The sequence below is a fragment of the Homarus americanus genome, unplaced genomic scaffold (genome assembly GCF_018991925.1).
Source record: "Homarus americanus isolate GMGI-L3 unplaced genomic scaffold, GMGI_Hamer_2.0 scaffold16430, whole genome shotgun sequence".
NCBI classification, from domain to species: Eukaryota; Metazoa; Arthropoda; class Malacostraca; order Decapoda; family Nephropidae; genus Homarus; species Homarus americanus.
In genome coordinates, this window is record NW_024729259.1 from 1,305,940 (window position 1) to 1,320,271 (window position 14,332).

General features: G+C 41.6%; 1 protein-coding gene across 2 annotated transcripts in view; it reads left to right on the forward strand.

Moving 5' to 3' along the window:
- Positions 1–1,053: 1,053 nt before the first annotated feature.
- The window catches only part of LOC121866377 (fibroblast growth factor receptor-like 1), a 114,555-nt gene continuing 101,276 nt past the window's right edge, over positions 1,054–14,332 (forward strand). The window contains exons 1-2 of one of the 2 annotated variants that reach the window (XM_042366007.1): positions 1,097–1,124; positions 1,391–2,210. In XM_042366007.1, the coding sequence (XP_042221941.1) occupies positions 2,201–2,210 (10 nt within the window). In that variant the 5' untranslated portion in view covers positions 1,097–1,124; positions 1,391–2,200. Of the gene's footprint in view, positions 2,211–14,332 lie in introns of both variants that reach the window. The other variant, XM_042366006.1, reaches the window with a different exon arrangement.

Sequence of the window (14,332 nt, forward strand, 5' to 3'; positions counted from 1 at the left end):
ACACACACACACACACACACACACACACACACACACACACACACACACACACACACACACACACACACACACTGACTCACAGCGCCCCTTATCAATTCGCTATCTAAACTAGCCCGAGTGGTCAAGGTCTGTCTTAAAAAAAAAACAAAGCACAGGCCGTCAGTTAACAGCTCACCCCAACAGTGTCTCGGGCTGGCACCTGGATGGTACATTACCTGGGTCACCGAGAGGGATCAACAACACGCTGTATGATGGAGGTGGCGGGAGTGTGGTTAATAAAGTGAAGGAATATATAGAGGAAGCTGCGGTACCTGCATATATTGACATAGACAGACGGCAGGCATAAACAGACAGACAGAGAGAGCACTCATAGCTTTTCACCATCAAGGATCTGCTCTTAGGGTGGGTCAGATAACCATGACATGGGTCTCCAATATGACGTTATCATTGTGAACCATTAAAGTGACGTCATTCATGTCATCATCGATGTGGAGACCATTAGGACGTCACGGGCATGAGAGGCAGGCCCCAGCCAGACTGTCTCTAGGGCAGTTGAGTGACCCTTTAAACCCTCCTTCAGATTTCACGAGTATATTGATTCCTCGACTCAGAGATAAGATGTAGATAAGATGACGCTCAGAGTTATGGTGGTGAAACTTGTGCGTCAGGCGAGGAAAGTTGCTGCTCTGGTTAACTTAGTGGCGTTAAGGAACTGGTGTTTGTCTGACGCAGCGAGGAAGTAAGGTGAGGCATGCGGGAGAGGCGGCGACCGACCTCCATGACAGAAGCAACACGTCTGGCGCCACAGGTGCCCGAAAACACCTGAGTGGTGCCGGTGCCACCACCTCGCTGCCAGACGCACGGGTTAAACGACGCCGCACGCTGCAACTCATCGCTAGTCATTGCAGTGTTATCTGTAAATTACACACTACCAAGAGTACTACCTCCATCCTGAAGGGCATTAACTAAAAAGCCTCATCGTGAAAGGGATTGAACAGTGGCTCTCCGTACGAGAACTTAGGCAGAAGCGCGCGGGTAAAGTTCCCGTGCCGTCAGAGTAACAATCAGTGTCACCCCGGCACCGCGGGAGATAAGACAGTGGAGGTGACATATACTACGTGTCTGTATGTACATGAGTCTTGGTTCACCTCCATGGTGTGTTCGGTCCATATGTGTGTGTGTGAACTTACAACAAAAATTTCCACGTGAACTCTGACCTCCCCGCATGGAGAGTCGCACTAGCGTTAAAATAGGCTTGATGCCAGACCTGCATAAACACCAAAACAAACTTTATTTATCAAACCAGAATAAAAAAGACGTTTGTGTTTTTACTGTGAACTGATAAGAGAGAAACACTGATAATTTATTCCGTTTTTCCTCTTCTGAACAGCTGTTTCTTGAAGAATTTTTACAGTGAACGAGACTACATCATCCTGCCTCAGACTTATTGTTCAAGTTCAGCTCCTGAACTTCTGCAAAGGTGAACTTGAAGAAAACAACATTAGCATCGAACACTCAGCATGAAGAAAATGAACATTATATTACAACAGTGAACTATGGATGGAAGAACAATATTTATGAACAGTAAACCCGAAGAACGTTCTAATAGTGATTTTGAAGAACAATATTTTTGAACAATGAACTTGTAGAATAAATTAAAACAACATTATCCTGACAGCGAGTTTATCAAGATAGAAGAACTTAATAACAGCTGTGAACATTTGAAGAACAGACGTAAACAAACTTACAATGACTTTAAGAAGAACTTTGTCTACAATATATGAAGAGTCATCAGGATAATTAATCCAATTAATCCTGAGAAAAAATCCCATTTCACACGATATTAAGACACGAAATACGATATTTAATCAATCAGTTTGCAAGTGGGATTAAAACAGGGATTACCAACCTGGGATTAACAACAGAGGGATTAAAGAAGATTATAATCAGGGGATTAACTGGCATTTCAGCCGAGGGATTATAGAACGGGATTAAATAGTATTGCAGTCAGGGGATTTATATGGGATTACATGGGATTACAGTCTAGAGATTAAAGGGGATTAAGTAGGATTACAAGAGGATTAACGAAAACATCATAGTTAAGGAACACATGATTATGACTATCTGGAATCTGTCCAGAAGGATAAGCGGATTTATTCAGCCGTAGATTAAATCCCAGTCTTCAACGTCACTGAATCTCATGGCGCGAGGTAAGTTTTTAAACGTCTTCTCTGTGTTCATTATCTTTTACCATGTTCAACCTTGTTCACTGTGTTATTTTTTTTACCATCTTCACTGTTCATTCGGATTCATTATGATGGGTGTTTTTGCATGCTTAATATGTTCACTTAGTTTTGTTCATTATCCTGTTCATTACGTTCATTGAAGCTATTGTCTATTTTGTTCACATTTTATTCTGATGTTCATGCCTCTTTAGTAACTAAGTTCGGTGTTCATCCCGTCATGTTCACTTTCATAATGTTCACTTTTTGTTCAGTGTTGCTCATTCCAATCAACATTTTTCAAGATTCACTTTGTTCAATATTTGTTCAGTTCCATTTTTTTATCATTGTCAACACTTATCTAAATGTATTTTGTTTTTTGTTCATCTCACCTTAATATTCATGATTCCCTCGTGTTGTTCAACATTCAAATAGTTAATTTCAGTTATATTCTCTCGTTTAGGATATTTATACATAATTATTATTCCTTGATCATAATTATGAATTGTCCCAGTGTTCACAATTGGTCCAATATTTCAATAATATACTGTTCACCATTGTTCAGTGCTCATCAGGTGGTATTGGTGTTGTTCAGCGCATGTGTCGCGACTGTTCATCACGGAGTCAGGTATACACAAGTTCTGGTAATTGAAAATAATTCAGATTTATCGCCCATTTCTTAGCATGTAATGTATAGGTTTTGCCAGACGTGTGTGTGTGTGTGTCTGTCTACCACATATCATCACGCATTGAGGAGTGTGTGTGCGTGTGTGTGTGTGTGTGTGTGTGTGATTGGCGTGCTTGAAAGAGAGAGAGAGAGAGAGAGAGAGAGAGGCAAGTGCATATTTCTATTTACATTACCATTATTATTGTTTATTTTTTAATTTAAATACCAATTACTCTGCAAAACACAACTGGTCATTCAACATTGCCAATTTACTTTATGGTAACGAGAAGTAAAGAATACTTCTTGTATTTCAGGGAATATTATTGGTAATTTGGTACTGAAGTAAGGTATTATTGTATTGTTTAGGGGGAAAAAAAGGCCAGGAATTTCATTATAACTGAAGACCATGAAGTGTGTTATATAATTTGTGTTATTATTATTATTATTATTATTATTATTTTTATTATTATTATTATTATTATCTTGTCATGCTGATAATGACAATAGAGGTATTCACAATTGAGTAATGAGAGCATCATCAGGAACCCAAGAGACAGGAAAAGACTCATTATAAAGAGTCCAATTACCAGGTACAAATGAGTATACAGGTGATGAGTGGAGAGTAAGGCTGGGGACAGAGGGACGGAGGAGGCCTTCACCCAGCAGTGGTTGATAATGATGATGATAATGACGATGATAATGACTATGATATGATATCTATCTTGTGTATAAATTGTAAACAATTCGTGTTTCATTCGGGTTAATTATTGTAGTGCATATGACAGATAGATAGATAGACAGATAGATAGACAGATAGATAGATAGATAGATAGATATCTCTTTTTTAATTTTACTTCTACCAATTTCGACAATGACCAGGCAAAATTGCGAAACCTTTGGCAACAGTGAAATGAGAATTAAACATTAATTCACACACAGCGCTATTAGGGCAATTAATAACAGAGGAACAGGTACACGAACAGGTAAACTATGATAAAGGGGAGGGAATAATAGGGAGAGAAGTATGGAGAACAATTAAGAGAGAGAGAGAGAGAGAGAGAGAGAGAGGGAGACTGTGATGTGCTTGAATAACTCTTGATAACATTACTGTATTGGGGAAAATATTATGTACGTTGATAAGAAAATACTCAGATATTGTAAATGACTTGACGACAATTTACTCTTAAAATAAACAAGAAAATAGAACAAAAATGACAAAATATAAAATCCGAACTGTGGAAATAAACTAAATAGAAACAAAAATAATGCATTGTTTACTAAAAAAAAAAAAGAATCTCAATTCATCGTAAAAAAAAACAAGAAATCCGAATCGACACGAACGATGGGCTATAAATCCGAGAGAATCCAAACTATGAAGAACGATGTCATTTACACCCCGGCATATTACACCTTACCAACGCCTATCACCTCTGGAGAAATTGTACAGTGGAGAATTATTAACAGTGGTTTAGGTGAGCTCAAGGCATATTATCACTTCTCGATGGCTGGACTGTCGTGATAAAACTTATTTACTACGTGTTAATTAGGTCTTGAATATACCATCAGCTTTATAAACGACAGCAATACGTGGGTCACCTGGAGGTGTCTCATGAATACAGGCTAGGTTCTTCCTCCCTGGCAGGTATTTGATCGGCAGGTGAATAGAAGGTAGGAAGGGATGGAGATTGCCAGGTTTGAGAGTCTCCCCCGCCTGAGGGATGCCACCAACCTCACCTGGGAGTACTGTATTGTACTGTATGTGAGAGTCGGGGGTTGTGAGGTGCTGTTTTGATGGGGATTCTCTCTCTTTCTTTGTCTCTGTTTCTTTGTCTGTCTGTCTCTGTCGCTTTCCCTTTATCCTTTTTTCTCTCTTTCTCTTTCTCTCTTACGTTCTCTTTCTCTCTCTCCCATTACCTGAAATACTACTACGTATCCCACAGTTATTTCGAGGAAGACGAGGAATGTACAATATTATTTACAAACCCAAAAGCAAATTTCATTGTTTCTAAAACTCTCAGAAACTTTCCTCTTCAGTAAATAATACATAAACTTTATCACTCGGTATATTAACACTTATGTAATTTCAACTCTCAGTAAATACAACATTAATGAACTTTACAACTCGCCATATTAAAAAAATTATATAAAACTTTACCACTCAATAAAAATAATAATAAAACACAAGGTAACTTTCCCACTCATTTAATATAACACTATATTACTTTACCTCTCTGTAAATAGAAATTCCATTCGGTAAATTAAAAAGAATTTTTACCTTCCAATCACTAAAAGAAAATCAAGAGGCATATTTTTCCAATCAGCGATTTAACCTTTGAAGACGATGGTTTAAGCACCAAGTATCTTTATCCCAAGCAGTTAGATACATTGACAGGAGGAAAGTGACATAAAAAACCGTAAACTTGACTTAGACTAAAGTAAATTAAAATACAATTAAATGGTTTAAAACATCTCACGGACCACATAATAGCTCAGAACGCAACAGGGGAGGTGGATACCAGAGAAGTAAACGAAATTCGAAGGTCCATTACGACAGAACGACGGCACGGCCAAAGTGATAAGTTGCAGCAGCTGTTGCTGCAAGTACCAGAGAATTAAACAAAAAAATAGCTATAGCGCAGGAGGTGGGCGCCTCGAACTGGTTAACTACGTTACCAATAGGGGCAAATAGTTTCAGTCTCAATAAACAAGAATTTACAGATGCCAATGCACTAAGGTACGGTTGGCTAGTAGAAGGTTTGCCCTCCCAATACGTGTGTGGCTCTTCCTATGACGTCGATCACGCCATGGTGTGCAAGAAGGGGGGCTTCATATGCATGAGGCATGACGAAGTAAGGGATCTCACTGCAAATATGTTGAAGGAAGTCTGCCGTGATGTCAGGGTTGAACCGACCCTCCTTCCATTGGACGGTGAGATTTTCCAACATAGGACTTCAAACACATCTAACGAAGCCCGTGTTGACGTCAGTGCTCGAGGATTCTGGACCCGGCGACGGCGAGCCTTTTTCGACATTAGGATTTTTTATCCCATAGCCGCATGTCACCGTAACTTAGCTCTCGATGCTGTACACAGGAGGACCGAAAACGACAAGATAAGGGCATAGGGGAGAGAATTCAGAACGTTGATCAAGGCAGCTTCACTCCTCTAGTGTTCACAACCTCTTGTGGGATGGGACCAAGTGCAAGATGCTTCTACGCCAGACTCGCGGAGGTGATATCCGAGCAGAAGCAGCAGCCCAGAAGTTATGTTACAGCCTGGATGAGATGTCGACTGTCCTTCGGTCGGCTTTGCTCTGCCTTAGGGGAACGAGAGCATCTGCCCCAAAGCCGACAACAGTTGCAGATATTGACTACGAGGCAACAGTCACTGAATGCCGCATAGATCTGCGGTTCAACTAACTCAACACAGCTAGGATAGCTACTTATGTATTAAGATATTTAATATTACGGTAATAATATGGTGGCGAAGGTATGGCTATTGGGGGAGGCTGGAGGCCATTTAAAAAACAAAAGTGACTATAGACAGCAGTCAAGTGAATTCACGGAAGATAGCCATATTGAGGGAGGAATGTGGTGCTCGTGTGGGGAATCGCTGTACATAAAGGCAGCTTGATAGACCAGCATTGTTGGTCGACGCCGGTGTTAGTTGGGTGGCCATGGTGGTGGATGGTGGTAGTGGTGGTGGTGAGAAGGTGAGAGAGATGAATTAGTTCAGGTGGAAAACTTGCAAAATAACTCTTCCTCTCTTTACTTCGATAAAATCGGAAAAACGCCCACACTTCCAATGCACCACCACCACCAACAACAACTACATCCCACCACCACCACCATCACCAACAACAACTACAACCCACCACCACCACCATCACCAACAACAACTACAACCCACCATCACCATCACCAAACTACTCACACTTGTCACCACCAGTTCTCACATCTCTAGTTAAGACGATCACACATCACCAAACTGCAATAAAATATAACACAAGGCTCTCGGAGAATTCACCCACAGGATATCAGGACTACTTGTTCCTTTAGTAGCCTCGAGGTCGTCACTGAGAAGAAAACCGTCATGTTACTGTCAGCAGGTCAAGCGGGATGCCGTTGAGAGGAAAATCTTGTATGATTTCCTCCTAGGTGTGGTCATGTTCAGTCTGGGATGCCAGAGGAAAGTTACTTTGTTTACAGATAGCCAGCAGTGATATGTCGGCCGTATAGTGAACCTCCGAAGTTGAAGGTACTCTATAACTCTATACTCTTGGCTTAAATGTTTCCCCCAAGAGATTTTTCTCATTGGTTTAGGTGCCGATGAGTTAAGTTCATCACAAGTGTATGGAAAGGTTTTACGTGCATTTCAAAGGATATGTTGTTCTTCAGTGGGATTTTTAGTTCGATTTATCCATACTGCCTCAAGGTGAACTGTAAGAATTATGAGTTTTCAAAATTGTGTTTCAGAGTGATTCCACCCCCCCCCATCTCTCTCTCTCTCTCTAGTGCAATATATAAAAATAATCTATACCTAAACAGCAACATATAAAGTGCCTATTGCCTCCTCACACACACACACAGGCCCAGTACGTCAACAAGAACTGCCTCTCTCTCTCTCTCAAGTCAAGACGTACCTGGCGCTCCTCTCAGAGCAGCCAGGTCAACTGTTATGTTGGCCCATACCAACCCCCTCCCCTGAACCCTCCTCCCCACCGGAATATCAACATGTTCTGCCAGAAGTTACTATTTCATTTGGAAAAGGAATGGAACCAGTGTTAAACAGAGGTGAACAGTGGTGAACAGTGCTTAAGTCAGTGAGAACAACTCAACAGTAACAGTGGTACCCAAGTTGACCTTCACACAGTGAGTCCCAGGTACCCAGTGATAACGTGAGACCCAACAGCCAGCGATGGAACCACACCTCACTCATATAACACCATCTGTGAGGGAATTACTACACCACGTGAGGCCCCTCATAACACCATCTGTGAAGGAGTTACTACACCACGTGAGGCCCCTCATAACACCATCTGTGAGGGAATTACTACACCACGTGAGGCCCCTCATAACACCATTTCCTCCAGAGGGAATTACTACACCACGTGAGGCCCTCATAACACCATCTGTGAGGGAATTACTACACCACGTGAGGCCCCCTAGCAACACCATCTGTGAGGGAATTCATTACACCACGTGAGGCCCTCATAACACCATCTGTGAGGGAATTACTACACCATGTGAGGCCCCTCATAACGCTATCATCTGTGAGGGAATTACACCACGTGAGGCCCCTCATAACACCATATGTGAAGGAGTTACTACACCACGTGAGGCCCCTCATAACACCATCTGTGAGGGAACTACTACACCACGTGAGGTCCCTCCTAATACCATCTGGGAGGGAGTTACTACACTACGTTTTTGCTGTTCAACACCTACATTAATCTGAATGTTCACTGTATGTTCCTTTACCTTTCTCTAATGAAGGCTTTTGTTAAACCACCAATGTATGTAATAAGTCATTTATGTCCAATGTATATTTTCAGCCTTCGGGCTGCAGAACTTTTTCAATAAACCGTTAATTATTATTATTATTATTATTATACCAGCTTCTCCCGTCGCCGTCGCCACCACCAACCACCACCACTGCTACCATTACCACCACATCCGCCAACATAATATTTATCACCATCCTCCCACCACCACCTTCACCACCAACCACCTCCACCATCACCACCATCACCACCATCACCACCACCACCGCTACCACCTCCAGCATTATAATACGGGGCACAATAGCCTTTCCGCTCTGAGAAATGATCCCTCATCACCGCCATTCATCAGATTCGCGGTGAAAAATGATCCTTCGGGGCTGGCTGTATCCGCCATGTAGATCGGCCCAAGTCGCCACGAGCCCTTATTGGCCCCTCCTCCTGGACCAAAGGGGGTGTTGACGACCGCTAGGGACCTTCTTCTTCTTCTTATTCTTCTTGTTCTTCTTCGTATTCTTATTCTTATTTTTATTCTTATTCTTGTGGGTGGTAGTGTTAGTGGTGGTTCTTCTCTGCGCATGTGCATATGTGTGTGTGTGTGTGTGTGCGCGCGCTCGATTGACATTAGCTGATAGTGTTAACTGAGTGTCAATACAAGTGCCACCAATGTGTGAGGGAGACGCACTAAAACACACACACACACACACACACACACACACACACACACACTGTAGCTACCGTGGTAAAGCTACAGCTACTCTCCCCCATTCCTCATCTCTCTCCTCTTCTCCCATTCTCTCACCTCTTCTCCCAGTTTCTCTCCCCTTCTCCCCCGTCTCCCTCTGTCTCTCTCAATATCAGGGTCGTATACCTGACGTAAGCAACAAGGCAGAACATTCCGACACACCTTACGAGACCCGGCCCACACAAGGGGCGCCTGCACGCATAATATCGGGGGTTCCTGGACACACACACACACACACACACACACACACACACACACACACACACACACAAGAGAAAACGAGGAAGATAAGAAATGAGCTTAATACGGCAAAATATTCACTGTTGGGAAAGAATGTTTGTTTGGTATATACAGTACGTATATCTGTACACACACTCTCTCTCTCTCTCTCTCTCTCTCTCTCTCTCTCGCATCCTCTCTCTGGTCCCTGCACATTTAATATCGAGCTTTATAAATAACAAAAACATTACATAATAACAAAATCTCACATAACACAGTTAAAATACCACAATAGAAACTTAACTCACAATACACACACAAAAAACCTAGTTAATTTAGTACACATAACTACAACCTTTCGTTCACTCGGAGAAAAAAATTCCATTACAGTGAAGAGGTGATAATCCTTTCTTTCAATTTGCATATGAATAATATTAAATGAATGGAATAAATAAGAAAATTGCGAGTCACCTGAAGATTAGTCACCCCCCAGCTTATTTCACCTGATGATTGAACACCTTATATTACCCTAACCTATTCTTACCTAACGCTCTAACCAAACCTAACGTAACCTAACCAAACCTAACGTAACCTAACCAAACCTAACGTAACCTAACCAAACATAACCTCACCTAACCCCTACCAGATAGCGTTAGGCGTGTATATTTATCATCATGTGGGGGTAAGGGGGGGGGAGGGCTAATCTTCAGGTCATCCAAAATAACATCATATAAACGACTGAGAGATTTCTTTTCCTTGGTCTCTACAAAATCCTTCCAATCCTTAATCCTCTGAGGGCGGGTCAGTCTGGCCTCTGAATCCTCAAAGATTACTTAAGTGCTTTATTCGACCTTTCTACCTGCGTCAGCTAGCTTTATGAATATCAATCTTGACTGACTCACTCACTCACTGGCTTACTGGCTAACTGACTGACTGACTGACTGGCTGACTTGCTTATTGACTTACGCACTAACTAACTGACTGACTGACTGACTGACTCACTAACTCATCGACTCACTGAGAGAACTGTGTTGAACATTTTTTTTCGGATTTCTGTCTTGTGTCGTATCTTCTTTAAGTCAGTCAACAGCATTCTCACTTATCCAGTTAACAGAGAAGAGATATATCGTTAACGTGTTTGAGAATCCGTCCTGATGATCCAGGTTTAGCGACCCATGAACGTGGAAATTTAACCTTGAGAAACATGAGAATCCATTTTCGTGTTACTTGTTAAAGCTGTCACATACGAGGAAAATTTCACGTGAGAACTTAGAATTTGTCGTTTTATCGTAAGAGTGAGTTAAGGAAAAGCTCAAACGATACGAGCTTCTGAGAATTCATCTTTAATGAGTTAATGTAAATAGAAAAAGGTAGATAATTATTTTAACGTAGGAACTAGTGAGACAACTATGTTTCTGTTAAGGTAAACTGAGTCTCACTTAAGGGGGAGACTAATTAATATACGAACTCTTAAGAATCTTTATGTTGTTGTTGTTGTTGTTGTTTTTAGCGAATGAGTCAACAAGAGGAGGGGGGAAAATCAACGTAGGAACCTCTGAGGATGTGAGCGGTGTCCCAAGTCCTTCGCCTGGCTGAAGGTATAGACCGCGGCAGGGAGATGAAAGGCCAACATGTTAAAAGATTAATAGTAAAAAAAAAACAGAAAAAAAGAACTCTGAAGGCAGCAGTAGTCCCTTCCACTCTCTGTCAGCGAGTCTTTCACCGCCCTGGGAGCACCAACACTACTATCAAACGATGACGTCCTTCTAACTCATTATAAACCCCCTCTGACACACACACACACACACGTACGTTTCTCTCCGCCGTAGGACAGAGGCTCCGCTGAATCTCATCTGTGCAACTTGCGGGGTTCCGTGGGTCGAAGTTTCCTGCCTCAGTACAGGTGTTAAGGAAAGGCCTCACGGTGTGATCAGTTTACGGGAGCTCGTATGCCTGTAGCTGTGTGTGTGTGTGAGCTAGAGAGCGAGCGAGAGACAGAGAGCGAGAGAGTTTAAATCATCACTTCCTCGCCTTAAGTCATCCACAATAATTCAGGTCATCCACACATTCAGATCATCCGAATAACTCAAAGCCTCACTTAATCCCTCGAGGGCGTTCCCGTCTTGATAGGCAAATAGTTCCTCGTCTTCCGGTCTTTATGGTATGCCTCCCAGGGGCCGCCGAGGTCACCATCACAAGCCGATTATTTCCCACGTGTCTCCCTTGAGTGGTCTCATCTGTTATCCTTCATTAATAAAAGGTTGAAGGTCTTGATCCTTTACTAATCAGGAGTAAGAGTTCAAAACTTAAGGAATAGTCATCACTGAATCATTAGAAATTAGAGCTACCAAAGAGACTGAGGGGGGAGGGGGGCGAGTCCTCTTGCCTGGTGAACAAACAAGGTTCCTCCTCCGTCAGGGGCCTTTGTGTCCTGCCCTCCGGGGTTTCTAAGGTCTTCAAGAGCCCCCCAACAGCCGGAGGAGGAGGTGGTGGTGGAAGAAGAGAGGAAGTCGATTAATGATTAATATTTGCCTTCATTCAATATTGGTCTTTTGATCATGAATTATTCCACATCAAGGTTCTTCTTCCTCAACAGGAGTTTGTTCTCTGGCCAGGTAGGGCATCACAAGGTAAGGGAACCATCGCCGCGGTTATCAAAGGCTTCTCTAACTTATTTCTCATTTCTGAACTGGAAATACAAGAACGTATCTATCTGGATCACTTTATTTACACACTTTACTAGATAACTTAACTTGATCACTTATTTAAACACTTTACTGGACACTTTCTTTGATCACTTTAATTGGATGACTTTCACCTCGGGCATAAATATTGACGAAATGTTTTCCTAACTAGAGATGAGAGAACGGATCTAAGTAGCTTATTTACTGAAGAAAGGTGTATTTTAATGAAATTTTCCTGTTACAATTTTTCCCTTAACAGGTGTTGTGAGTATTTATCTAATTCCTCACATACGATAAATTCTTAAACATTCTTAAGTTAAATTTTCATCCTACTTAAAGATGTGAAAACTTATCTAATTGACGCATTTTACAGAATTAATACGATTTTTTTAATGATTCATGTTTTTTGAACCTTTAGTTAACGATGTAATATATTTAATTGGCTCATTGTTGGTGTTTAAAATGGCGTCGGAACTAAACTGAGACTGTAAGATAATTAGCTACATTCATTTCCCTCATGGTAGTAACTTATTCTTTGTTTACTGTAGACAGAGGCGAAGAGCTGTCTAAATACCTCCTTTCCTGTCTAAATATCTACTTCCATTGGGATAAGACAGGCGCTAAGAAACAAAACCTTATAAAAAAACATTTCCTTGCGACAGAAAACAGACAGACAGACAGAACAAGACGAACATACTATAGATAGACAGGTAAACGTCGCCGTCTCCTCTTCTCCTTCCCCCTATATACGTCCCCCTATCCTCCTCCCCCTACACCCCCCCTCCCCTTACATCCCCCACTCCTCCTCCCCCTACTCTTGGGGTCGATGTTATTACCTCCTCCCCGTTCACCCGCCTGTCTGTCTGTCTGTCTGTCTGTCTGTCTGTCAGTCAAGGCTTCACTGAACGTTGGGGTAGATGTTATCGCCAGCATAAGATGTTCAGGCAGATGGTGGTCCGGAAAGGTGACGAATACAAGTAAATGGGGCAAGAAAGTAAGCAAGCAAGCAAGCAAGTGAACAAGGAGCTAAACACATGCAAGACGTCAAGTAAGAAAGTAAAAAGCAACCAAACAAGTAAACAAGCAAGAAAGCAAGTACACCTGTCATGCCAATTACACAGGCAAAAAAGTACTCATCGCCATTGTAAAATTTATTTTAAGTCGCGTCTGTGAGGGGAAGGAAGCAAATGGTTGGAGTAAACAAGTAAACAAGCCACAGGAACAAACAAGAAACAGGAACAAACAAGTAACGGGGATTGTATCACCTAAGGAATGAAAAATTAAAATGGCCGCCAAATCGTACCGAGACTCTACCGTCACCAAAATTTAAATTGGATAATGATGATGATAATAATAAAAAAAAACAATAATAAAAAATGACGATGATAATAACAATGATAACAATGATGACAATGATAATAACATTGGAGAATCTGAAACCATGAAATAATGTCTCTTCATCGTCGTAATAAATGAGATTTCCTCCATTAAGTCTCCTTCTCAAGCACCAGAGATAGATAAGGAAGTCACATTCTTTATCTTTCGTTTCTCTTTCGTAAGGCAAGTTTGTTCTAAGGTATTGGCGTATAAGAAATAAACTGTGGTGGCAGTACTCTGTTGATGTTGTGTCTGTGTGTGTGTGTGTGTGTGTGTGTGTGTGTGTGTGTGTGTGTATACAGACATGCATATACAAAGTTAGGCACAAGAATAATACAAACACATACAGTATAGGTACAGGGAGACAGACAGACACACATACATATAAACCCATACACACAAAAGACGGATACAGACACAGATGCATATACACACACGTACAGACATATGCAGATACGGACATATGCATGCAGACACAGACAGACACAGACAGTCTCCTACGATAGAGAAGGAGACAATATTTTTCTCATTGACAAAAGGACAAAAGGACACTCCTTTAGCTACCCTGACTATTGTGAGAGAGAGAGAGAGAGAGAGAGAGCGAGAGAGAGAGAGAGAGAGACTCATCCCAGTACGACGGGTGAAACTTGAAGAGCAGTTTCGTTAAAAAAAAAAAATCATTCAGTTCTTTCTCTCCCTCCCCAACTCTCTCTCAGTCTGTCTCTCCCTCTCCTTTCCTTTCCCATCTCTCTCTCTCTCTCTCTCATTCTCTTTTAATCTTCAGCTTTGATGGCTAGTATGTTTGCCTTATTCCACTGTGCTTCTCGTGGCCTATAGCGCTCAAAGGAAAGGAAAAAAAAACATTTAAGGTTTATTTTGATTTTTTTTACTTCATGGTAAAGGCTTTAGTCCCTGAGAGA